Consider the following 26,619-nt stretch of genomic DNA (forward strand, 5'->3'; position numbering starts at 1 on the left):
GACAGTTCTATTATAACCCCGTGGGAAGGCTCTTGCTGATCTGCTAATCTGGTGTTGCAAACCAGTTTTATACAGCCTATAAAGCTAAAATGAAAATTGATGAAACTCAAATTCTTACTGTTGTTTTGATAAATTTCACAGTATGTATTCCAACCCTCACAACATGCAATGGTTCTACTCTTGACCGGTCTTAGTTTTAGACAGCCACTTACGGAAGGAAACCATAAAAATCAGACTCGTGATTACAACATTTCTCAAGAAACCATTTTTTATTTCTTACAGTAAAAGATAAGAGGTTGGGTTCATCATTAAGAGCTTTCACTTAGTGTTCCGGACATAAAGGAAAAACATCAGGGACCATGTCGGAACTGACCTTTCATTGTCAGGAAGTTTTCCTAGTCCAAAATATTTCCATTTCTCGTGTACCACCACCCCCACCCTTCAGACAATCTCCCTGTTACAGAATTGTACTTCCTGCCTCCGGGACAGGTCAAAAAAAACATTAATAACACAGTCTCTGCGCTGTCAGCTGGCATGTTCTACACTAGAAAGCGTGGTGTCATGGTCTGTGCCAGTGGTTAACTGAGTGGCAGCCCATGATTGGCCATCCTGTTGCCGGTTGTCACCGTCTTATCACAGCTTATGAACTCCTCAGTTCCAGCAGGTGCCTGCAGTAAAATAATGCCATGACTGCAGCTCTGGCAGCAGATGTGGTGAGCGATGGCAGCATATGCTTTTGGAGGAGGTGTATTAGTCTGCCTTCCCCTGAATCAAACTCCGGTTGGTGCATGGACGGGTCTAGAAAATTGTGACTGCACTACCAAATTTGGCTGAAATTAAATTGGGTTAAAAATAAAAATAAAAAGTGGGTGAAAAATTTTTGAATGTTTGTTTCTCTAGCTGCACATTTTGTGCTTACGGGCCTGGTTTGAATTCAGCTTAAAAATCGCCATCTATTGAGAGGCCTGTCTTAAAAAGAGATGCGGATTCACAGAGTAAAAGAGTAAAATGATACAAAGGCAGAAATATCAGTTGAAGGTAATGTAGAAAAACTAAAAAAGGACTGCATTTCATACGGTTCATCCGCAGGAGTGATTCTGGGACCTCATCGTGTGTGTGCCCCTTTATTTTAGCACACACAGTCATTAACAGAGTCACACCCGCATCCGAGCTGTAAGAAAACGCTTTCCCGCTACAGGAGGGCTCCGCTATAGGAGCAGGCAGTCGCCATTCTTCTTCCTCTTCTGGCTTGTCTTGCCCTGGCCTGCTGTGCTGCCGTACTCCTGCCCTCCTCCATTGGCCTGCTTCACCATCCGCACCACCTGGAGCGCAGAGGGGAGAGGGGTGACATTCATCACATTACATTAATGGCATTTGGCAGACGCTCTTACCCAGAGCGACGTACAGTTGATTAGACTAAGCAGGAGACTGGAGCAATGCGGGGTTAAGGGCCTTGCTCAAGGGCCCAACGGCTGTGCGGATCTTATTGTGGCTACACCGGAGATCGAACCACCGACCTTGCGGGTCCCAGTCACGTGCCTTAACCACTACGCTACAGGCCGCCCATTCATGTGCGGATTCCGCAGAGCACACTTTTCCAAAGTTTCAACCAGCTGGAACTTGTTTGAGCAACAAAGTTCAAAATTTGCCTCTTTGTGATGTGTGGTTTATTCTTAATATTTCTGCCTAAATCAAAAGCTGAGGTTCAAGAGAATGCTTACAATTAATTTGAACCTGGAAGCTAATCAAGCCTTTGCAGTGCAACACCATGGTAATGCTATTGGAATGGTGGATTCCATTAAGTTATCTCGCAGTGAAAATGCATGTTCTCTCGTGGCTCCTTTATTTACCTCTCTGTTGTCTGGGAAGGCATTTCTCTCCAGCTTGGAGTAGACCAGCTTGTTATTGACGGTGACCTCAAAGCTTGCTGTAGGGGGGCAATAAAATCCATTCAAAAATAATTTCAAACCAGGAAAAAATAAACCTTGTAGATGTTGGCTACAGTTAGTGTTTTCACTGAGGTTTTGTAAGCGTCACACAATATGAACTGTTTTTAGCCTTGAAGGGGCTGAATAATGCAAGTCATTTTGCTGGCAGTCTCCGTACCAGTGCAATAAGGAAGTAGACCTGTTGAAAGAATTTAATCGAGCAAAATGTGCAACTACATATTTACACCCCATCTGATGGCAAAAACGCTGCTCTTGATATCATTTGCACATCTACCTACAGCCTAATTTTCCATTAAATTCATTGAATTGTGCTACATAAAGGAAAATACAGCACGTATTGACCAACAGCATAATCTTGTAGTAGGTATGTTTATATATTAATGTACAAGTATTAAAACACATATTTACTTCATGATCACAGGTCTATTGCTTGAAGCATCTGCCTTTCCTTCCCTTTATTAATGATTTTAAGAATTAAATTTAATTCTTAAAATGATTCAATCCACAAACCGAATTGGATTAAAAATCTTATCAATCCATGTCTCGGTAGTACATTTTCATTCAAAGATTTGTGTGTGAAATGTCGGCCTTGCTATGGGTTTAGGTATTAATGTATTAATGTTGTCATTTCATATTTCATGCGCTTTCAGTCAGAGATACTTTGATGAAAGTAAAGTCTCTTCAGTTCTGTAACTACACCCAACACATTTCATTTTCTACTTTGTGTTTATTGTTTACATGTGAATGTGCCCAACTTGCAACAAAATTTTGAATTATACAGTTGGTTCCAGAATGATTGGTACTCCTGACTGGCAATCCACAAAACACTTTCACATTCACAGTCTTGGGCTTGCGCTTATCAACTGCCTTTTTCAGTCAATCTCAGAGTTTCTCTTTACATTAAAAAAAAATTAAAAAATTAATAACACGGGTGCCAATAATTCTGGAGCCCACTGTTTGTTCAATAGGCTTTAAAAAGGTCTATTATTGATTGACAAAACAAAACCGACCTGGACAACACTAAACAGATCTGAACTGTGTCCCCTGGCAACAACATCAATTTATAAACAATGTCAGCATCGAGGAGTCACAAAATACAAATCCTGTTATATGCAGGTAAATAAGTCTTACAGCTGCGTCCAACTTTCCCGGACACATTGGCATCGGGGACCTGCTGTTTAATCTGGCTGGCAAGTTCCCGATACCTGGAAGCGAACCCTCATCCGCCGCTGTTAAGGGTAAGTGCAATAATTTATACATGTAAGACAAAACTTTTAGGTTTTCCCCATATATACTTTAGCTTAACCTAACTTATACAACATGATATTTAACATTTTATAATATTGTAGGCTAAACATGCCGCATTATGTAGGCTAGAGTTGTTTTTTCGCCATTTACAGACTAATTACTCTTCATATGTGGGTCGTATTGTTCGTAGACAGAAGGTAATTATATGAATGCTTACCAATATTCTATGTGCACGTTTGGTCCCATGTTTCGTTCTTTGTTTGGTGATCACTTGGGACGTCCAGATATCCAGTGATCGAGTTCAGTCCACAAAACTGCTATGTCACTGACTTTGAGTTTAGCCATTTTATAGGGGACCACGCCCAATTCAACGACAGGTGACTAAGATAACGAATCTGTCCCATGTGACATGTTTACAGCCAGATCCACAACATAGCAACTCGTTATTGTCTACAACTAGTTTCATGATGCGGTCCCATCAGTGTAAAACCTAAGGGTTAAACGGATGGGGGATATGATCAACACATACGACAATGACTAATGCTGTTGCCGTATTATTCGCGTGCGCAACCTTGGAGGTGTCACGATCTCCAAGGCGAAACAACCCGCATTGTGTCGACATGATTGATGTCTAGTTCAGATAAAACACATCATGTTCTGCCAAGTCTAATGTCTGTCGCCTATGGGTTGTCCATATGGCCCCCTTATGGCGTAGCTACGACCTGTTCCCCCAAAGAAGTTGAGCCGTTTGAACAGTTTCAGCACCAACGTTTTTGTTGGCGCGATGAACTTAGTTCAAATGCCTTTGTAAGCAGTGGACGGGAACAGTAACAGCTGACGTTTGGTGCCATTATCCCAAATGAATGATATTACTAAGCAGTATGAAAAGTCTCTCGTAGGCATCACAGGAATGTGAAGATATTTAAATTATTCTTGTGAGTGACGCCTTATCTTGGGCACACCTACGCGCGCTTCCGTTCAACTGACTTCCGAGAAATTAAATCATACACAAGAGAACGTGCATTTCACATTTTATTAAATAATTGTATACAGTGAAAAAAAAAATCCAGTTTCATACCCTTTACTGTACATGTATGATTTGTCCTGCATAAAAAGATTTCTGTATCTATAAGATACGCTAAATATAATTTCTCATATTTAACTGTATGAAAAAAATACCTACCTTTGTAACAAGCATGTGGTAACAATTTTTGGTGAACACTATCATCCACATACGATTACAAATTGCATGTTGTGTTATAAAAATTCTAAATTGTCAATATTTCCAGCCCACATATTTGTGAAGACCTTCCACAAATGCTAAACATATAAAACACACAGACTGTGCAGTATATTATCCTCCAGTATATTATCCTCCTGATCAATTCTTGGACTTTCACTCTCAACAGGTTTACCACTGCATACATGCCGTCACAAAAAACTTACACCTAGTACATTCTCACGGCATCTTCTAAATGTTAATAATAAATATTACTGCACCTCTCGGCACAATGACGTCGAAGGAAGATACACTGCAGTAATGTACTGTAAATGTATGGGCTACTTTTGAAAATGTGATGCTAACATTTATAGCACAACCGCTGTCACAGTACACAATTTGATTAGTAAGTGCTGCATTCATTGAAGGCATATGAATGCGGGCAATAATTTGCACATTTGCCCCATATTTTCTGCACTGAATGGTTTTAGACCTTTAGACCGAATGTAATCAAACATCCGTGTCACCCCTTAATCTTAAGAGGTTATTGGACAACCTTTAGAACCAATAAATGTAAACACTTCCTATAACTTCCTATCGGTCTTTCACATTGCTGTGGAGGAATTTTTTGCAGAATGGCTTTAATTCAGACAAATTCATAGGTTTGGTATGCCATGATCAAAAGAAACTCCAGAAGAGAGTTCAGAGGAAAACATTGTTTAAATATATCAGTCTGGAAAGGGTTACAGGACTCCAAGGTTCTAGGACTCCACCAAACCACAGTGAGAGACATTTTCTATAATTGGAGAACACTTTGAACAGTGGTGAATCTTCCCAGGAGTGGCTGGCCGGCCAAAATTGCTCCAAGGGTGCAAACATCAAAAGCAAATACAGCATTTCACTGTCGACACATCATACCAAAAGTGAAATGTGGTGGTACTGTCATAGTGTTGGGGATGCTTTGCAACCTTGGGAGCTGGACAACTTGCCATTATTGAAGGAACAAATAATTATCCTTTGTGCCATAAAATTCTGAAGGAGAATGACTGGCCTTCTGTCCATGAGCTGAAGCTAAGGCATAACTTTAAATTGATTAAATTGAGTTTTTGGAGTGGTCTAGTCAAAGTCCTGACTTGAATCCAATAGGGGTGCAATGGAAGGACCTGAAAAACACAATTCACGCTCAAAAATCTACCTACTGTCTTTATAAAAGCAGAAGAGTGGGTTAAAATTCCGCAACAGCGATGTGAAAGACTGATATAAAATTCTAGGTGTTTAAGGTATAATCACAAATAAGGTGTACAAGTGTTTAGTTGCAGTTATTGTTGGTAAAGGCGGTGAAACCAGTTTAGTTTCAGGGGGAACATGAGTTATATACTGTTTTATGGCACTGTATATCATATTGGCATCATATTGGATACAAACTTATTTTTATCTATATGAAATTGGCAAAAAGTAAAAAAAAAATTTTTTTTTGTGATTGTGCCATTTCATATCTTAATATCAATCACCAGGTTGATCTGGATGCGTTTGGGAGCCAAATTACATTACATTACAAGGCATTTAGCAGATGCTCTTATCCAGAACGACGTACAACAAAGTGTAGTTCAAACACAGGAACAAGTGTGAAGAGGACGGAACCTAGAGGACAGATGCCCTGTTAGCCAATATATTTTTGGTCAAACATGGGAGAGACAGCTTTTCACAAAACAAAAACAAAAATAAACCATGAAACGATCTGGGACTCCACGGCTACGGTGAACTTCCCTGGACTTCTGTCACAGGTGTACTGTGTGCCCGCTTTGACTGCATCAGCCGCATAGGGGGTGTCTCGTTTTTGGTGCTGCTCTGTGATTCGACGGAACCCTCGCCAGGGGTGTCATCGGGGGGCAGGGTGACTTTGTCAGGGGTGTACTCGTTTCTCTTCAGATCTGCATGGAAGAGAGAGAGCAGAGACCCTGGGCTTGGTGTGTGCTCTCAGCGTTCCGGGGCTGACGACCAAAGAAAACGGCGAGAAAACGCACCGGGGAGGTGGAGCTTCCGGCAGCAGGCATTGCAGTGATGTTTCTCTCGGAAGTTGCGGATGGCATCGTCCCCCAGGTTTGCTGGCCCAAATATCATCTCATACGACCTGTGCCGCAGACACACCACACCCAGACATGGTACCAAATACAAAGACTGAGTTCCATTTTCTATTCAATTACACAAGCATCATCGACACTACACACAAACACACTGCTCTGTGGGCAGGAAACACACACACACACACACACACACACATAGAGCTGGCTCACAGGACACTCACTCATTTTCGCCTCTTGTTATCACAGATGGATCTGTCAAAATCTCCCCGACACCTGAAAGGAGAGGCATTGCAGAACATGACAGGCAAAGTGATGGTGTGATTACTTTACATTACATTAATGGCATTTGGCAGACGCTCTTATCCAGAGTGACGTAGATTTGATTAGACTAAGCAGGAGACAATCCTCCCCCTGGAGCAATGCAGGGTTAAGGGCCTTGCTCAAGGATCTTATTGTGGCTACACCGGGGATCGAACCACCGACCTTGCGTGTCCCAGTCATGCACCTTAACCACTATGCTACAGGCCACCCCATCGTGTGACCATCGTGTCCAGTAAGTGTCTGTTTTTGGTCTTTACAATCACTGGAAAAACGGGGGACAGGGTATCACACCTTGCAGGTCGAGCACCAGCAGCTCTCCCCGGGTGTACTCATAGGACCAGTGGCTGAAGGCCAGCATCGTCTGCTCCAGCAGGCTGCTGGGAACTATCTCGTCCCCATTGTTGTTGTTAAACTTCCTAAACTCGCCACTGATGCACTCCTCGATGGCAAACCACTGGCTGGCTGAGTGGCAGTACAACAGGAACACTTCCAGGAACCTGGGGAGAGGAGTGGACAGGACAGGACAGGACAGGTCAAGAGAGCTGAGCCACAGAGGACTGAGACTCTACGGTACGTCTCACTTTTCCCAGATTAGAACTGGGTTTCCTGTTTTGATGTACAGGATGGTGTGTCAACACACCAGTGAAACGCTTGTGTTGGCCAGTGTATTTGATGTGTGTGTTACCTGGGAGAGTAGACGATAGTCTTGGGCTTTATTTGGTTGAAGGCAAAGGTCAGTTTCTGTGCCGCTCTCTGCTGTTGAATTTCCTGTGAGAGAAAATATTCATCAGATGCTGCGCTGTCACAGTACACTAATAGCACAACTGCTGTCACAGTACACTTACTGTATAACACAACTGTCACAGTACACTTACTGTATAACACAACCGCTGTCACAGTACACTTACTGTATAACACAACTGCTGTCTTACAGCATGTTACAGTATGGCCCAACTACAGTCACATTACACTTATAGCACAACCACTGTCACCGTACACTTACTGTATTGCACAACTGTTGCCACAGAACACTTCCAGCACAACTGCTGTTACAGTACACTTAGAGTTGAACTGAGCTTCAGTGTACAATGATCATGTTTATTTTTCATTTTTTCATTTGTCCAAGGAGCGGAGGGGAAAATTCATGAATAGCTCATTCATGAGCACTTGTTGAGGGATGGGAAGGATAAAACTGGCATGAAGATCAGCAATAGCTTTTTTTTTTTTAAGACCGGCTGGTGTGTTTCCATTGACTCTCACTATAAAGTAGGGTAACGTTCCTGTGAATTATTCATTAATCTTCCGATCAAAAAAATACTTGCCCTTCCCATCTCTCAACATACAGCAATGAATTCTTCATGAACCTTCCAAACTCATCCACACACACACACACACACACACACACACACACACAGTACCTACGCACACATACACACTACTTAAGTTACACCAGGAATTTGCCGTCATCGAGCAGACGCATCCTCGGCCCTTTCGACTTCAGCTTCTGCACGTAAACATTTGCAGGCCATAGGGCTCACCCTCAGGCAGAGCTGCAGAACAGTGTCGTCCCTGTAGACGCTCTGCCAGGTGTCCACCACCTCCGGCAGGAAGGACTTGACGATGTACAGGTGTCCCGGTTTCAGCACGTTGTCCTCGCACCAGGTGCACTGCACCTTGAGCGCCCTCCGCAGGCCCCCGCCCATCTCCTCCTTGCTGAGGAATTCGATCTTGGCACTCAGCCCCCTCTGGGTCCAGGAGGACATGCTGTTGTTGATGGTATTGGGAGAGCTCTCTTCCAGACGGTACAGAGTCACGGGTTCTCCTGCAGGGGGAGACAGAGAGGCAGTCCCCATCAAACAGTCCTGCATCGTGCAAAGGATTACGCTTCACATCAACCACCCACAAAAGCCAAATAGGTGACCACAAAACAACATCTGGAGGGACCTAATTCAAAAGAGGGAGCCCAGCCCCTCTCTCTGTTTTCTAGCTTAGGCCTTGGGCTTATAGGAACCCATTTTCAGGGTAGGGTGGGGTAAACCAATGAGAACAGCACAGAGAGGGAGGACTTAGCACCGGCAAAGAGTGGTTGAAGCGTTTCTTACCTCTTGCAGGGACAGGGGTGAATGGGATGCTCTGCGATAATCTCATCAGGTTATTGCGCTCCACAGCTATAGGGGCGGGGAAGCAGAAGTTCAAATTACTTTGAAACTTGAAAACTCTACTAGACTTTGAATTGTTGTCTGTGATGTACTCAGCCTGTCTCACCTGAATACTGCAGGCTGGTGTCCAAGGGCTTGAAGGGAGACCCGATGGCTGTGGAGAAAATTTTCTGTACTCAGAAAAAGAAAATCCTGTCCAGAGCTTATAAACTGTGCATTGAAAGAGCAACACTGGTTTGGATACAATAATTGGTTGCGGTAGAATTGCAGCAAAACTGCACCATTGTAAGAAAAACTCAATCTATAATAAAGCAGTCAGGCCTAAGTGCTTTAGGGACATGTTTAAAGGGAAAACATTACTCTCAGCAGCCACAATATGGCTGCTTAACCTCTGTGTTTATTGTTTAAACAAAACTGCTGCTTTTCCGACCGTCACAGATAAACAAAAAGCAAGCCCTGGTTTACTCACAGTCTTTCCTGGCCCCTAGGTGTGCGTTTCTGAACATGAGCAGAGATGCGGAGGCTGCAAAAAATATAATGAACAAACGACACCGCAATGTTTAGTGCCATAGCAAGCTCACAATGTAAAACAGATGGGCAAGAGGCATTGTGTGATAGGTAGGTATTGATTATGGGTTTACTAGCCTGACTACCACATGTCAGACAATCACTAGAAAACTTCCAAAAATGTTGCCGTCATACCATTCAAGAGCTCCTCTCCTGAAGACCTGGCCAAAAAGAAGAGAAAAGAAATTGCTAGACACCTCTCATTTCCACGAGGCAAATAACTGTCAAGTCCATGTGGTCTATGTGTTTGTATATGTTCTCTGTGTGTCTGTATATCAGAGGTCACCAACCCTGGTCCTGGAGAGCTACTGGGTCTGCTGGTTTTCGCTGTTACTCTGCACTTAATTGATCAATTAGAGCAGATTACACAGCTAACTCACCTCACCTGGTTACCTGGGACTCAGCAGGGTGCTGATGTTAAGGTGAAAACAAAAACCAGCAGACCCAGTAGCTCTCCAGGACCAGGGTTGGTGACCTCTGCTGTATATGTTCTATGTGTATATGTATATGTTCTCTGTGTGTTTGTATATGTTGAATCGCTCTTTGTTTCTCCTTCACCATGGAAAACAAAATTCCAGTTAGTTGTGAGTGTGTGTGTGCGTGTCCTTTGATTTAATAAGAGGAACGCACAAGAGGAGTCCTGTTGCCAAATGTGTAAAAAGCACAGGTCTGTTATTTTTTGCCCTGTTTTAGTTCATCCAAACCTGAATGATAAAATTATGATCCTGTTAGCATTTGATAGGCAAAGCCGAGGTGGTCTACAAAAGTGCTGCTGCTAGGTGATCTGAAATGCTTCACCACGAAACAGTTATTGAAGATTAATGTAAGAGAGGAAGACAGTGAGAGAGTGCCTGGCATAGTGCCTGTCTCAACCTGCTATGCAGGTTTAAGGGGCTTTGAGCCAAGGGGGGAGGCTTTGCTCTGACCGGGCGACAGACGGTAAAACAGAAAAACGCTCTCATACTCACAGATTGCTGAGCTGTGCTGACTTGCCCTTTTGGGGGGAAAAAGGCAAAGCTAGCCATTAATAACGTGCTTTAAATGCTGGCCGACAGGCTGCTGGTAAATGTGTTTCTGTAGTGAAGACACGGCGGGGGCAGGACTCACCAGCGGCCCTGATCTCTGCTGATGGAGGGGATCCTCTGAGGACACCCGGCTCTGCGGCCTCCCACTGAGAGCTACACACGCATGCACGCGCCCACATACACACACATATACACACATGCACGCACACGCCCACACATGCCCACATACACACACATATACACACACACGCATGCACACGCCCACATACACACACATATACACACACACGCACGCACGCGCCCACATACACACACATATACACACATGCACGCACACGCCCACACATGCCCACATACACACACATATACACACACACGCATGCACACGCCCACATACACACACATATACACACACACGCACGCACACGCCCACATACACACACATATACACACACACGCACGCACACGCCCACATACACACACATATACACACACGCACGCACACGCCCACATACACACACACGCACGCACACGCCCACATACACACACATATACACACACACGCACGCACACGCCCACATACACACACACGCATGCACACGCCCACATACACGCACACACGCACACACACATACACACACATATACACACACGCACGCACATGCCCACATACACACACACGCATGCACACGCCCACATACACACACATACACACACACGCACGCACACGCCCACATACACACACACGCACGTACACACCCACATACACACACATATACACACACACGCACGCACACGCCCACATACACACACATATACACACACGCATGCACACGCCCACACACACACGCACGCACGCACACGCCCACATACACACACATATACACACACACGCACGCACACGCCCACATACACACACATATACACACACACGCATGCACACGCCCACATACATATTTACACACACACGCCCACATACACACACATATACACACACACGGCCACATACACACACACGCACGCACACGCCCACATACACACACACGCACGCACACGCCAACATACGCACACACATATACACACACACGGCCGCACACACATGCACGCATACATACACATACATACACACGTACGCGCACATGTACGCACAAAGGCATACACATAGACACACACACACACACACACATACACGCACATGCACGTTTACACACAGACACACACAGATAGACACACACACATGCACACGCACACAGAAACACACAAACAGGTAAGCACACACACACACACACACACACAGGTAAGCACACACACACACACACACACACACAGGTAAGCACACACACACACACACACACAAACAAGGGAGACGCATCAAGGGTTTTAGCATCATGGGGGGGTGACCAAAGTGAACAGAGTGTTAAGAGGGGGGTGATTTAGGTGCACCTGAGTTGGGGTAGAGGGAAGAGGGCGGTCTGTCAAATTCCGTGAAGCCAGCGTAGGAACTCACTGTCCTCATCAGTCCACTAGGGGAGCCCTTGGGTTGGAAAAAAAAATATTAATACACAAAGGGCACAGATGCGGATAAAGCCAAGTCTTAAACTCAATTGCAGTTCTGAATGGAGACTGAAACTGGATTTCTTCTAAGACTACACAGATCTGTGTCTGTGAAACCAGCCCAATATACAGTGCATCCGGAAAGTATTCACAGCACTTCACTTTCACCACATTTTGTTATGTTACAGCCTTATTCCAAAATGGAATAAATTCATTTTTTCCCTCAAAATTCTACACCCAACACCCCATAATGACAACATGAAAGAAGTTTTTTGGAAATTTTTGCAAATTTATTAAAAATAAAAAACTAAGAAATCACATGTACATAAGTATTCACAGCCTTTGCTCAATACTTTGTTGATGCACATTTGGCAGCAATTACAGCCTCAATTCTTTTTGAATATGATGCCACAAGCTTGGCACACCTATCTTTGGGCAGTTTCGCCCATTCCTCTTTGCAGCACCTCTCAAGCTCCATCAGGTTGGATGGGGAGCGTCGGTGCACAGCCATTTTCAGATCTCTCCAGAGATGTTCAATCGGATTCAAGTCTGGGCTCTGGCTGGGCCACTCAAGGACATTCACAGAGTTGTCCTGAAGCCACTCCTTTGATATCTAGGCTGTGTGCTTAGGGTCGTTGTCCTGCTGAAAGATGAACCGTCGCCCCAGTCTGAGGTCAAGAGCGCTCCAGAGCAGGTTTTCATCCAGGATGTCTCTGTACATTGCTGCATTCATCTTTCCCTCAATCCTGACTAATCTCCCAGTTCCTGCCACTGAAAAACATCCCCACAGCATGATGCTGCCACCACCATGCTTTACTGTAGGGATGGTATTGGCCAGGTGATGAGCGGTGCCTGGTTTCCTCCAAACATGACGCCTGGCATTCACGCCAAAGAGTTCAATCTTTGTCTCATCAGACCAGAGAATTTTGTTTCTCATGGTCTGAGAGTCCTTCAGGTGCCTTTTGGCAAACTCCAAACGGGCTGCCATGGGCCTTTTACTAAGGAGTGGCTTCCGTCTGGCCACTCTACCATACAGGCCTGATTGGTGGATTTCTGCAGAGATGGTTGTCCTTCTGGAAGGTTCTCCTCTCTCCACAGAGGAACGCTGGAGCTCTGACAGAGTGACCATCGGGTTCTTGGTCACCTCCCTGACTAAGGCCCTTCTCCCCCGATTGCTCAGTTTAGACGGGCGGCCAGCTCTAGGAAGAGTCCTGGTGGTTCCGAACTTCTTCCATTTACGGATGATGGAGGTCACTGTGCTCATTGGGACCTTCAAAGCAGCAGAAATCTTTCTGTACCCTTCCCCAGATTTGTGCCTCGAGACAATCCTGTCTCAGAGGTCTACAGACAATTCCTTTGACTTCATGCTTGGTTTGTGCTCTGACATGCACTGTCAACTGTGGGACCTTATATAGACAGTTGTGTGCCTTTCCAAATCATGTCCAATCAACTGAATTTACCACAGGTGGACTCCAATTAAGCTGTAGAAACATCTCAAGGTTGATCAGTGGAAACAGGATGCACCTGAGCTCAATTCTGAGCTTCATGGCAAAGGCTGTGAATACTTATGTACATGTGTTTTTTATTTTTAATAAATGTGCCAAAATCCCCAAAAAACTTTTTTCACGTTGTCATTATTGGGTATTGTGTGTACAATTTGGAGGAAAAAATAATAATTTAATCAATTTTGGAATAAGGCTGTAGCATAACAAAATGTGGAAAAAGTGAAGCGCTGTGAATACTTTCCGGATGCACTGTATACCAAAGCAAACTGCACCACAAATTTCTAAACACTACTTTACCCATTCCAATTCATTTAGTTCTGGCTAGTTCTATAGAACTTCACACACAAACATTACAAATTAACATGTGAAAGTCATTTAATTCCTCGCAATGTACACGACTGCCAGGTTTAAAGCCAGCCTGTCGCATTTAGCCACAAAAACAGACTCGTAAAATCGAAAGGGCTTTCACTCAAAGCTGTCTGATAAACCTAATCCGTCACAGTAGGATTATGTGCTAATACAAGCAGTCAGTAGCAGATGTTTTTTTACAGTATGAGAGGGTAATGAAAGCTCACTGTGTCTCTGCCCCTCAGTGACGGGGTGAGGGGCCTGTTCCCCCCAGTGAGGCCTTCTCCAAACCAGCGAGGGTACTCAAAGTCTTTATGTCCTTAAACAACAGAGAATCCATCAGCCTCGGCAGTAATTAGGGATATCATGAAAAACAACTTCATCGCTAAAACCAGGAAACGTTACCATGGGATTTTGGCAGATAATTTCCAAAAATGTGAAAATGAAATAATGATGATAAGCTGTGTAATAAAGAAAAAAAAAGTAGTAACCTTAAAGATGACTACCTCCCTAAAAGATGAGAAGTCCGAACCCCAAAGAGCTGTGAGTGTGTACTGGTATGATGCGTGTGTGCTGTTAATGGTTATACGTGTGTGCTGTTAAAGGTTATGCGTGTGTGCTGTTAAAGGTTATGCATGTTTGCTGTTAAAGGTTATGCATGTGCTGTTAAAGGTTAACAGTGTGAATGAAATGAATGCGCTCCACACCCGCAAACTCACCCACAAACGCCCCAAACTCCAGACTGAAGCTTTCCGGCAGGACGCCCTTATGCCCCACTGGAGAGGGGGGGCCCGCAAAAAACTTAGCCGCCCAGGGCAGGCTGCTGGGCGTGGCGCTGTTCTGGGTGCCCTCCGCCGGGGATGGCGGGCGCCCCTCGTCCAGGGGCCGGCCCCCGAGGCGGAGCTCGGGCGGAGACAGGGCGGTGTCCGAAACCCCCGGCTCTGCCTCCGGCCCCCGTCTCCTGCTCGTGTCCCGGGCCCCACCCCGAAACAGGGAGTCGGCCACACCGGCCCCGCCCTGCTGGAGGGAGGGCCCGAGGCCAGCCGCCGTGCTGCGCCTCAGCAGGGCGGGGCCCTGAGGCTGAGAGGGCATGTCCAGGGGCCGGGGCCCCAGGTTCTTGGAGACGCTGAGCTCGCGGGTGATCTGGTTGTGCACCTGGCAAGCCTCTGAAGCACGCTGGGCGGAAAGGCCCTTCAGCGTGTCCACCGTCAGGACCGACAGATCCTGCAAGTGCCCGATCTGGGAGTCCAGCGTGGTGAGGGAGCGCTTGATGAAGTTCACCCGCTTTCCCACCTCCTTCAGCTGCTGGAGCATCCCCTCCACCCTGCAGAGACAGACCAAAGCCGGTCTTTATGCTGCTGATCATTTCATTGGACAAGGCTCATTTATGCTTCAGCAACAAAATGTCGTAAGACAAACGTGTCTGCTGATAGAACTTTGTCTGATGACGTTTTGCATTTATAGTTCAGCATGGTGTGCGTTGTTACTATTGCAACCAGCTTCTCCACAAACCCATCCATTTTGGTAGCTTGCTATGTAAACAAAGTGTTTCATTCATAAAAACAAGTAGCCTAGTAAACAATCTGCAAGTACAGGACACCCATCGCCAATGCTCAATAGTGTCGTCAAAACAGTCGAATTTGCATAATTTTGTGTCTGTGGACAGGTCACATGCACTTTGTCGTCGAAGCATAAATCGGCCCTTAGTGTTCTCCTGGGGAGTGCTGACAGAGGTGTAGCAGCGGGGCATAAAATCACTCGATTGGTCCACAAAAGGGATTTGGACATGTGAGAAGCACCTGTCAGAGGTGACCCTGATCCTCTCCTCGCTCCCGGAATGAAAGTGGTCGTCCTTTTCCCGGAAGTACGTTTCCAAGCACTGCTCCTCAAAGTCGTGGAGCCTCTTCCTGTCCTCCTCAGTCAGAAACAGCTCTGTGAGGGGATGAAACGCATCTTAAGATTTCATTTTACGCAACAAAATATCAGTCATAGCAGCCAACAGAGGAGGGGCACGAACAAAACATTTTAAGAGCCCAACAACAATCCAGCAAGTTTCCCAGGCTAAAGAGCACCGCTGGGAGGATAAGGTAACTCATCATCATCATCATCAGTGATTGATGATTGGTTGGAATAAGCCTAGCCCATGGGGCCAGTACTGACGTTCCCTCTTTAAGAGGCTGCTGTTCGTACTTGGCCCATAAGTCATGCCGGCCTTCTTCCTCTTCCTGCAGACGCAGGTGAAAACGGAGACCAGGTGACTGAGGAGGACGAGAGGTGGGGGCAGGACAGACTTCTCGTGGTACGCCATGATGAAATGGTACCGCTGGTACTTCCACACCAGGTTGGAGATGGACTTCACTTGCAGATACACATTGCTGTGAACGAAACAACGAATCATAGTTTAGTGCAGATTCAGATCAATCGGACCGTGCTAAAGCCATGGGTTTGCCGGGTGTTATGGGATATGTATTTGCCAGTCTGGGTAACAAAAACCAAGTGCTATAAGCTCCGGTACTAATCCAGGTTAATTTGTTGAAAATGTTAAGAAACTGTGTTTGGGTCATATTGGTGATAAGGACCTAACATCAGAGGTGTGTCTTACTTGAAGAAAGCGATGAGCAGATTTACGATGAGAATATACTGAACAAAGAGGTACACGGCCTGCAAGAGAGGGCTCAGCCAAACAGCAGGGCCACATAGCTCCTTCATCTCGCTGTTCTCTGCGCACACTGAAGACCAAACGCAGAGAAAACCACGTGTTACCGAGAGAGGGGCTGAGTACAGCAACAACAAAACAAATGCTTCCAGTCACGTTCGTAAACAACAAGTGTACAAATGATCAAGTGCTGAAACTATGAAGTGGCTAGAGCTATAACTCATGCAAAATGTGAAACTCTTCCAACGCACAGCGTTAAAGTGAAACGCTTAAACCTCACCAGCCGGCTGCAGTTCAGCAACAACGAGGAGGAAAATAAACAAAAACCTCAATTTCAGTCCCAGTCTCCTGTGCGGGGAGTGTACATACTGATTGTGTCATTCCAGCGTCTCGCAAAGTGAAAGAGGGGCAAAAACACTTGATTTCCGGTGCAGGTGAGAATTACCCTCCATGCCGTGCTGCAAAACTGGAGAGAAAATGCTGGCTTACCATCGTCATCGCCCTTACCATCGATCTCATAGGCATACACTTCCCCATACATCATCCAGTACGGCTGGAACACCACGTCCTTGGCCAGCGTCCAGGATGGCTCCTCGTTGGGGTACAGTATGGCCTTCCGGGGGACCCCGTAACTCACCAGAATCACGGCCATTATCACCACTATGTAACACATGTTGGCCACCTGCAATCACACGCAGCACAAAGCCCCGAGTTTTAATGCAGCCCTACCATCACTATACAAATATACTCTGTCACCTTGTTTCCGATTTGCCATTATCAGTTCACATTAAACGAATTACGCCACTATTTACTCAGTGAGTTTGCTCAGTAAACTCACTTTACTCACTGAGTCCATCGTCCAAACTGAAAACTGAACTAATCGGTTCCTGTACAAGTGTGCCTGTGCTAAATCAGGTCGTCGTATTGATGTCACTGAAATGTAAACATGATTCCTTTCACCTTTTCAAAAAAGTCAGTGTCCAAGAACTCCATTGCTTACAATTTGCTAATAGCGATGGTTACATCGGCATTAGAAAGTAAGGTGAAGTTAAGAACATTGTACTCACATATTTGTGATCATACACCGTAATGGATTAATATGGAGACTTCATTCACTCACCATTTTGCCGATCATCATGATGTAGGGACCAGCGTACTGATTCACCGCAACGATGTCCAGAAGCCGCACAAACCAAAATATGATGTTCAGGCAGTAAACTATTCTCCCAGCCGTAAAGACATCGCCCGTTCCGAATCTCAGTCCAAATCCCACAAAGAAGGTAACGATTGCAATCGTGTCCGAAATGTTAAAGTAATCACTGAACCAGACTCTGATCTTTTGAGTTATCTTCCCAGCTTCAGACATGCACATCTACAAAACACAAAACAAACAAAATGCAATGAGGGCAGGACAGGAAATAACCGAGAATGATGTGCAGACAAAACAGTTAAACAGTAGACCGTTGTGGGTAAACGGTCTACTGAGGAGGGATTTCCAAACACACTGAACATGACAAACTGAATGTGTTTTTCTCATACACTGAAACCAGACAAACCGAATGTGTTTTTCACAAACACTGACAAACTGAATGCATTTCTCACATACACTGAAACCAGACAAACTGAATGTGTTTTTCACAAACACTGACAAACAGACAAACCGACAAACTGAACGTGTTTTTCACATACACTGACAAACAGACAAACTGAATGTGTTTTTCACAAACACTGACAAACAGACAAACCGACAAACTGAACGTGTTTTTCACATACACTGACAAACAGACAAACTGAATGTATTTTTCACAAACACTGATAAACACTGACAAACAAACTGAATGTGTGTTCGCTAAGCAGCGGTTCCACTCTGGACCCAGCAGAGGCCCAGCTGTAACCACCATAACCACCCCTGAGCTGGACTGAGCTAGTTCAGCTTTGGCTTCTGGTCCTGAGATTGCCGATAGGCTCCACGGGAGCAGGAAAGAGGGCTTCCAGTACAGAGATCGGAGCAGAACAGCAGTGCGGTCGGACGGCTCCGTACCTCTCGGGTCTTCTCTACGGCGGAGGTGAAGATGTAGAGGATGACCACACACTCCTGCGAGGACGGCATGGGGGGCATCCGCACCAGAATCACGTACGAGTACAGCATCAGAAAGCCCAGGTACGCCAGCTGACCAACACAACCAAGAGCATTACACAGGTCATCAGGGCATTACACAGGTACGCCAGCTGACCAACAGAACCAAGAGCATTACACAGGTACACCAGCTGACCAACGGAATCAAACACATTAGACGGGTCATCAGGGCATTACACAGGTACACCAGCTGACCAACAGAACCAAGAGCATTACACAGGCCACTTGGGCATTACACAGGTACGCCAGCTCACCAACGGAACCAACGTATTAGACGGGTCATCAGGACATTATACAGGTACCTCAGCTAACCAACACAGCCAAGAGCATTACACAGGTATACCAAAATGCACAATATATTCAAATATTAATGAGATGACTAACTAAAAGGTATGGAAATGCTATGAAGGTTAAGGTCGGAAGTAAACCAAAACTCATCATAATAGGTGCTGACCCCTTGGAGCTGGGGTTTCCCCATAACCACAACCAAACTTTCCTCCTGCAGAAACAGGGAAATCAGCCAATATGGCTCTGGTTCAACCCACCGTGTTGAACCAGAACTTGACGATGGGCGCCTGGTAGAAGGCGTAGAACCTGCGGGTGACGGGGATTCTCCGGGTGCGGAGGTGATGTTCGCTCTCACTTTTCAGCTCAGCGTGGTCACTCTGCCGCCCCTCCCTCAAAACATCCTGCAAACAAGAGACTTCAGACTCAAATCAAAATCAGGGTTATAATTCAAAATATATCTAATAAGCTAATCACAGTTAATTGATTTCACACATTTGAACGTTTGAAAACATTTATATTTTAATATTAAAATGGGAAAACCCCATGTTATTGACCAAAGAAGTGGCACGTTAAAATATCCTGATACTGTAAAGTGGAATTGTGAAAAATGACTCCAGAGTGATGTGATGTTGTGACAGAATTATTTGCATGTTTAGCTGTTGCTCAAACTTTGGTGCTTCATATATGTTTGTAATACATTTTCAGTTTGAGTTTGTCTATTATTCTGCGGCATTCAGCACTCAGTTATCAGTGAACAGGTCTGAATTGAGAGCACCGATGCCTCAGAAGAAGGTAAGATGCCACTGTGCAGGAGAGCTGTTTAGCAGTGCTGTAAGAGAAAGGACTGCTGTAGCTGCAGGCTACAGTACTACAACACCTGATTCTACTTCTCATGGCTTTGATTAAAGACTGTGGCCTAGTGGTTTAGGTACATGAGTGGGACCCGAAGGTTGGAGGTTCAATCCCTGGTGAAGCCATGATAAGTTCCACACAGCTGTTGGGCCCATGAGCAAGGCCCTTAACCCTGCATTGCTCCAGGGGGGACTGTCCTCTGCTTAGTCTAAAAGTCACTTTCGATAAAAGCATTAGCTTTTTATTATTAGAAGACCATGATTAGTCATTTCGTTGAATCTAATGTTGTTTCACTGGGTAAAAAAAAACAACAACCTGCACCCACATCGACCCTTTCCGGATAAGATTAGATACCCCTGTCCTGCACGCTGTTTTCTTCTACCCTCCACCTGCAGCACTATGCGGTGAGTATGGGCATGTCTGATTATGACGTGGCCACCGTGGCTGTGGTCTGATGGTGGTGGCTGTGGCCTGACATTGTGGTGGCTGTGGTCTGACATTGTGGTGGCTGTGGTCTGACATTGTGGTGGCTGTGGTCTGATAGTGGTGGCTGTGGTGGCTGTGGTCTGACATGGTGGTGGCTGTGGTCTGACATGGTGGTGGCTGTGGTCTGACATGGTGGTGGCTGTGGTCTGACATGGTGGTGGCTATGGTCTGACATGGTGGTGGCTGTGGTCTGATAGTGGTGGCTGTGGTCTGATGGTGGCGGCTGACCATTTGGATGTGGTCGTGGGCGGCGGGGTGGTGGAAGGGGTGCTCCCCGTCCTCCAGCGTCATCAGGTGGGCGTCCTGCGACTGAGGGATATGCGCCATCTCCGCTTTGCTCTTGTACTCCAGGAGCAGGATCGCCGGGGGAACCAGGATGCTCAGAATCACCTGAACACAGGAAAGGCTCTCACTAACAGACTACCCCTATGCCAAACTAAACACACGAGAGAGACTCTCTCAAACACATCAGTCATACTGCCCTGATCCCAAACTGAACACAGTGTAGAGACTCACTAACACACCAGACTGCTCTGATCCAAAACAGCAACAGTGAAAACACAATAAACTGCACACATGCACACACACACACACACACACACACACACACACACTCAGTCACACTCATTACCTTGTACCAGGAGTTCTTCCTCATGTTGAGGCGGCCCATCCACATGTCAGACAGCAGCATCTGTGTGCAGGTGTGAGCCACAAAGAGCCGCAGCCTGGAGGCCACGGCCAGCTTCAGACAGGTGGAGTTGCTCCAGTTCTTCAGCTCGTAGGTGAGCAGCTTCATGGCCATGGTCTCGTCCTGCCGGAACGACTGCTCCAGCAGGTCCACCGCCAGTGTGCCAAACTCACTGGACACCCAAACACCCCGTCAGCACCAAAACATTACCCCACACCCTGTCATAACAGTACACCTCAGCATGACCCAGCAACACAACATTACACCATACCCTGTCTTACATAATACCTCAATATAACATAGCACCTGAACATGACTCAACATCCAATACTCTGTGAGCATTATCTCGTTCCTCCAGTACCATTTCAATAATACTCATACTTACTGTGAGTACTGTGGTAATATTCTAATACTCACATGTACTTGGAGTAATTCTTCAGTATTGCTCATACGTACTTGGAGTACCCCCTCAGCTCTTCGGAGGTGCCGTCTACCACGTCGCTCTTCTGGACCTCCTCGGCCATGGAGTGGCTGAGCCTGCAGGCCACCAGGGCCTTGGCCATGGACTCCTCCCCGTGCTGCCAGAAAAAGAGCGCCATCTTCTGCCTCTTCATCAGCACGGCCCACACCAGCAGCTCGTTAAAGGGGTACGGGAAGCGCTGCGTCTCCGGGTCATCGATGTCCACCACCTCCTCCCTGCTCCTCTTCCTCGCCTGCTGTCTGGAGGACTCCGGCTGAAGCAGAGGCAGACCGTGATTGGCCACTCCGGGAACTCCAGAGCAATCACAATTGGTCAGAAACTACAGACAAGTGTAGGTCAGTGTGACCAATCTGTTCCCTCCAAAGACACAGATGGGAGAAATGTGTGCAACTCGTGTTTGAAAGGCCTATAAAATTTTCAGTTGCAATTCTGCAAGGAAATTCCCAGTGCAACAGAACCAAGAACTAACCGAAACCCAGCTGATATAGTTCCTGCTTTCTAAATGACAAAATATTAAAAGCAGTCTGTACACATCCACACAAAGACATCATGTCAGAATCTGTCTACCTCTGTGACCTTGAGTGGTGACTATGAGTGACATTGAAGTCAGTGCTTGCTGATTTTTTTTAGTTAGTCTCATCTCTTGTTCCCAGAGACTTATAACTAATTCAGAAGTGCAGAAGCAGCTCTGATTGGCTCGGCTGGATTGAAAGGGGCACCTTGGGTTTGTACGGTTGCGCGGTCTTGATGAAGTGGTTGTGCCTGGTCTTTTCCTTCTTGTCGGTGTGAATGCAGAAGGACTCGCGGTTCTTGTGCAGGTGCGATCCACCGATCGTTATGTGCCGGCCAGACCTCTGAAGGAAGAAGGGAGGAGGATTTGACACACGCCATCACCGCCGTGTTTCCCTTAATGTGGCGTCTCTCTGAGATCAGCCTTCCAGGCGTTGCGCCATCGTGCTTCAGATCAGAACTCCTTACCCGGCTGCTGCCGTAGAGGTTGTTGTAGATGATCCGGAAGCGCTTCCTGGTGTAGTTGCACCTGTAGGTCCCACCCATCAGGAACTCGATGACCAGGCCCACGTCTATCAGGGTGATTTTGTAGTTTGGGGGAAGGTGACCCTACAGCAGCCCAGAGAGCCTTCAGTTGAATCACGCTTCCAAATCTACCACAACTACACGCACTCAGCGGGAGGAAAATGTCTGTACCTGTTTGACGTCTCTTACGAGCTGAAAGAGGGTCTGATTCGTTGAGGATTGTTTCTGTAGGGAAAGCGAAGAGTGCAGACATGATTATTATAATCCTGAAGTGCCGTGACGCTTTCATAAGATGGTGTGTGGGGTGTGTGTGGTCAGAAGTAGCTCAGCACCGTGTTGTAGAGCTCCTCTAAGCGGCTGATGGTGAGGAAGCGGTGCATGCTGACTCCATTCTCAATCAACAGCTTCACAAACTCCACCCTGTCCATCACCAGGGCATCCAGCATGGCCTGCTCCAGAGAGCCCACCTACAGCACACACACAGGCACGTATAAAGAAACGCACATACACACACACACACACACACACACAGGCACGTATAAGCAAACACATATACACACACACACACACACAGGCACGTATAAGCAAACACATACACACACACACACACACACACACACACACACACACACACACACAGGAATGTATAAGCAAACACATACACACACACAGGACGTATAAGCAAACACACACACAGAGGCACGTATACACAATCACATATACACACAGGCACACACACACAGGCATGTATAAGCAAACACATATACACACACACACACACACACACACACACACACACAGGAATGTATAAGCAAACACATACACACACACAGGACGTATAAGCAAACACACACACAGAGGCACGTATACACAATCACATATACACACAGGCACACACACACAGGCATGTATAAGCAAACACATACACACACACACAGGCATGTATAAGCAAACACATACACACACACACACACAGGCACGTATACGCAAACACATATACACACACACAAATGCATACACACACACACAGGCATGTAAACACAAACACATACACACACACACAGGCACGCATACGCACATACACACATACACACACACACAGGCACGTATAAGCAAACGCATACACACACACACAGGCACATATAAGCAAACACATGCACGCACATACACACAGGTACACACATACACAGAAGCACAGAAATACACACAGAAACACACAAGCATACACACAATCACATACACATCCGCACACACACACACACACACACACACACACACACAAAACAAACACATTTTATAACAAGTATACAACAATAAAAGGCAGTATTATAGTGCACTGTGTCCTGCTCAGTGTACCAGCAGCTGCTGCCCATAGACAAACACGTGATCCTTGGCGATGTCAACGCGGTCCCAAGCCAGGGTGAGCACAAGCTGGTCAAACGCTGATGCATTGGTGCCTGCAGGAGAACAGATTGCATTCTGTTACACCTGTACCTGTGACATCTGATGTGCGTGCAAGAGGGTGGCTAACGTCAGCTAACATTCACCAACATATGAACTTTCTTTCTGTTGACCACAAACGCTAGCTAAAGTTAGCTAACAGTTTGAAAAGGTAGCGCGCGGCAAACAAAAATGGCTGCCGATGGGGATGACACCGAGAGAACAAATGCTGACATTATTTGGCTGTCATATTGCACTTGAATAAACCTTTATTTAACACTGTTCAGCAATATATATTTTCTGCAAACATAGTTCACTGCAAAAAAATGCCCATCTTGATCACACACCTTCACACCACACACATTTTACATGAATCAGAACTTGACCCTAGACCCAAACACCCTACACCCACCCCAGAATTCACCTATACCAGCAGCTTACATGCCAATCATCACTTGGACTAATACTAAGCTGTCTTATTTGTTTGCTAACCGCATATCCATAAGCAGGGCAGCTTCCTCATATCTAACTTGACGATTCAATCAAGTATTCCACATTCTGCAAACAAACCCGATCTGGCATCCTGCACCATCTGTGTTCAAGGTTGTTACATGACAAACGCATAAACACTGGGTTAACACAGTATAACACTACAACTCCCGCCCACACACGAGCTGTTTATCTGCCTCAGTGAAGTGGGAGAACAGTGTGCAGCAAAGCCTGTGGAGAGGGATAATAGACCTAATAGATTATCTCTGGAAGCAGTCTATCTCGCGAATGGCGCGAGAGCCTGAACAGTTGTGATGGGTTGAGTATTCACCTTTTAAAAGTGCTCTCAGTATGGCCACATCGATGTCCTGCGGGTCCTCTGTTCCTGCATGGTACACCGTTATCTTTTGGGATTAAGAACGGGGGAAAAACAAACACATTTAACACATTAAGCATTCGGCAGGCTGAAGCAGAAATGTAAGATTATTTTGTGATTCAGAGTTTCTACAAAGTGCCATTGGGCACTGTTCCTGTTACTCTAATCTGATTATCGCTGTTAAAATTGTACTGCGCCACTGCTTTGCTCAACCACCATTTGTCAATCAAAGGAGAGGTTTATCACACGTAAATGACGTGTGCGAAAAGAGTGTGTGTCAGGCTACTTGGTCAGTGCATGCCCCATAACCTGGGTATTAGCATATTACAATGAGGAATACATTACATTACATTACAGGCATTTGGCAGCGGCTCTTATCTAGAGCGAGATACAACAAAGTGCAAAACATAACCAGAGCCAAGTGTGCTGAAAAGCCTAGAGGGACGTACAGCTCCAAGTGCTAGCAGTGACCACATACAGGAGAGGAGAACTTGGACCTCCTGCTGGGGTAGAGTGGGCCTAGGTTAGCCAGGTTTCCACAAGTAGCCCGTAGTTCCTCACAAGACACTTTCAGGTTACCAGTTGTCACTAGTCAGAGACATGCCTCTCTTGTGCAAGCCCTCCTGTATTACTACACTGTAGCCTGGAGCTTGTGGGCATACGTGTGAGCAGAAGAGTAGAACTAGTCATTCAGAAAGAGAGGAGGAGAGGAGAGCAGGAAGAGCCACCATGTTTACCAGCTCCTTGTTCTTCATGCACTCCATCATGGTTTGAAAGAGGTGGATGGCATCACCGTGGCTGAAGTTAAAGGTTTTTTTGATTGTCCCGACGATGTCCACCTCAACCCCGTCAGGAAGAAATCTGAAAGGCAATACCAGCTCCAGTGACCTGCCCCATTTACAACGAGCACATTTACTGTTTAAACTTCTATTAAACCATGCAAGAGTAATGAGCTAGTTCACTGTGAATTGGTAAAATGGTAAAACACTAATAGGGCAGTTATACCCCATTATGATTCTTATGATTATTTTACTATACAGTGCTCCCAAATACCAAAAATAGAGCAAAATTAATAAATACAGCGGGATGTTTACTGAGGGAATTGCGGTTAAGTTCAGCAGTAGTGCCCATCGTGGGAATCAAACCTGCAGAAGTTGGCAGTAACGCTGCCCTCCTCTCTGCCCCTCACAACCTTTCCTAAACCCGCGCTGGGCCTCACCCTCCGTCCTCAGTGTGCTTGTGGACGTAGGCCAGGATGTCAGCAGCGCGCCCGGTCCCCTCACACACCACCACGGGCACAGGGGGGCTCTCCTGCAGGTACTCCAGCACCGTCAGGATCACGTTGGGCCCGCCCTCCAGGACCACCGCCACCACCGGCACCCCCTGCCCGATCCCTGCCCACAGACACGGGGCCCGTCACCAAAAACACATCCCTCCCTGCACTTCAGCACCTGCACTTAGGACCAGATATGTACCTCAGTGACATAACACTGCACAGGGGGCTGGTCCCTGCTCTACAGTGAAGTGAGGGACCTGGTAAATGTGCTAAAGTGAGAGAAGCCTGGTAACAGCACTGCAGTGGGAGAAGGTGGGAGAAGCCTGGTAATAGCACTGCAGTGGGAGAAGGTGGGAGAAGCCTGGTAACAGCACTGCGGTGGGAGAAGCCTGGTAACAGCACTGCAGTGGGAGAAGGTGGGAGAAGCCTGGTAACA

The 26,619-nt window shown here is 46.2% G+C and overlaps 1 protein-coding gene and 1 long non-coding RNA gene across 2 annotated transcripts in view; both read right to left on the reverse strand.

The window, feature by feature from the left end:
• Nucleotides 1-250: 250 nt before the first annotated feature.
• Nucleotides 251-3,570, reverse strand: LOC133111744 (uncharacterized). Its single transcript, XR_009705012.1, has 4 exons — nt 3,415-3,570; nt 3,081-3,178; nt 1,851-1,927; nt 251-1,322 (listed from the first exon to the last, which is right to left on the reverse strand). It is a non-coding gene; the product is annotated as an uncharacterized LOC133111744 (long non-coding RNA).
• A 2,563-nt stretch (nt 3,571-6,133) lies between these two features.
• LOC133111926 (transient receptor potential cation channel subfamily M member 7-like) overlaps nt 6,134-26,619 on the reverse strand; it is a 31,928-nt gene continuing 11,442 nt past the window's right edge. Inside the window, exons 8-40 of the mRNA XM_061222566.1 lie at nt 26,127-26,301; nt 25,645-25,768; nt 24,863-24,935; nt 23,959-24,059; nt 22,935-23,069; nt 22,774-22,827; nt 22,546-22,686; nt 22,287-22,421; nt 21,543-21,820; nt 21,030-21,258; nt 20,627-20,788; nt 19,318-19,461; nt 18,677-18,805; nt 17,756-18,007; nt 17,143-17,317; nt 16,582-16,708; nt 16,170-16,354; nt 15,779-15,911; nt 14,699-15,303; nt 14,207-14,298; nt 12,016-12,106; nt 10,655-10,725; nt 10,516-10,541; nt 9,683-9,708; nt 9,450-9,503; nt 9,087-9,134; nt 8,924-8,989; nt 8,360-8,643; nt 7,507-7,589; nt 7,113-7,318; nt 6,722-6,773; nt 6,441-6,547; nt 6,134-6,347 (exon numbers count right to left, since the gene is read on the reverse strand). Of these exons, the coding sequence (XP_061078550.1) occupies nt 6,169-6,347; nt 6,441-6,547; nt 6,722-6,773; nt 7,113-7,318; nt 7,507-7,589; nt 8,360-8,643; nt 8,924-8,989; nt 9,087-9,134; nt 9,450-9,503; nt 9,683-9,708; nt 10,516-10,541; nt 10,655-10,725; nt 12,016-12,106; nt 14,207-14,298; nt 14,699-15,303; nt 15,779-15,911; nt 16,170-16,354; nt 16,582-16,708; nt 17,143-17,317; nt 17,756-18,007; nt 18,677-18,805; nt 19,318-19,461; nt 20,627-20,788; nt 21,030-21,258; nt 21,543-21,820; nt 22,287-22,421; nt 22,546-22,686; nt 22,774-22,827; nt 22,935-23,069; nt 23,959-24,059; nt 24,863-24,935; nt 25,645-25,768; nt 26,127-26,301 (4,742 nt within the window). The 3' untranslated portion in view covers nt 6,134-6,168. The remainder of the gene's footprint in view (nt 6,348-6,440; nt 6,548-6,721; nt 6,774-7,112; nt 7,319-7,506; nt 7,590-8,359; nt 8,644-8,923; nt 8,990-9,086; nt 9,135-9,449; nt 9,504-9,682; nt 9,709-10,515; nt 10,542-10,654; nt 10,726-12,015; nt 12,107-14,206; nt 14,299-14,698; nt 15,304-15,778; nt 15,912-16,169; nt 16,355-16,581; nt 16,709-17,142; nt 17,318-17,755; nt 18,008-18,676; nt 18,806-19,317; nt 19,462-20,626; nt 20,789-21,029; nt 21,259-21,542; nt 21,821-22,286; nt 22,422-22,545; nt 22,687-22,773; nt 22,828-22,934; nt 23,070-23,958; nt 24,060-24,862; nt 24,936-25,644; nt 25,769-26,126; nt 26,302-26,619) is intronic.

The sequence above is a fragment of the Conger conger genome, chromosome 15, assembly GCF_963514075.1.
Source record: "Conger conger chromosome 15, fConCon1.1, whole genome shotgun sequence".
Classification (NCBI taxonomy): Eukaryota; Metazoa; Chordata; class Actinopteri; order Anguilliformes; family Congridae; genus Conger; species Conger conger.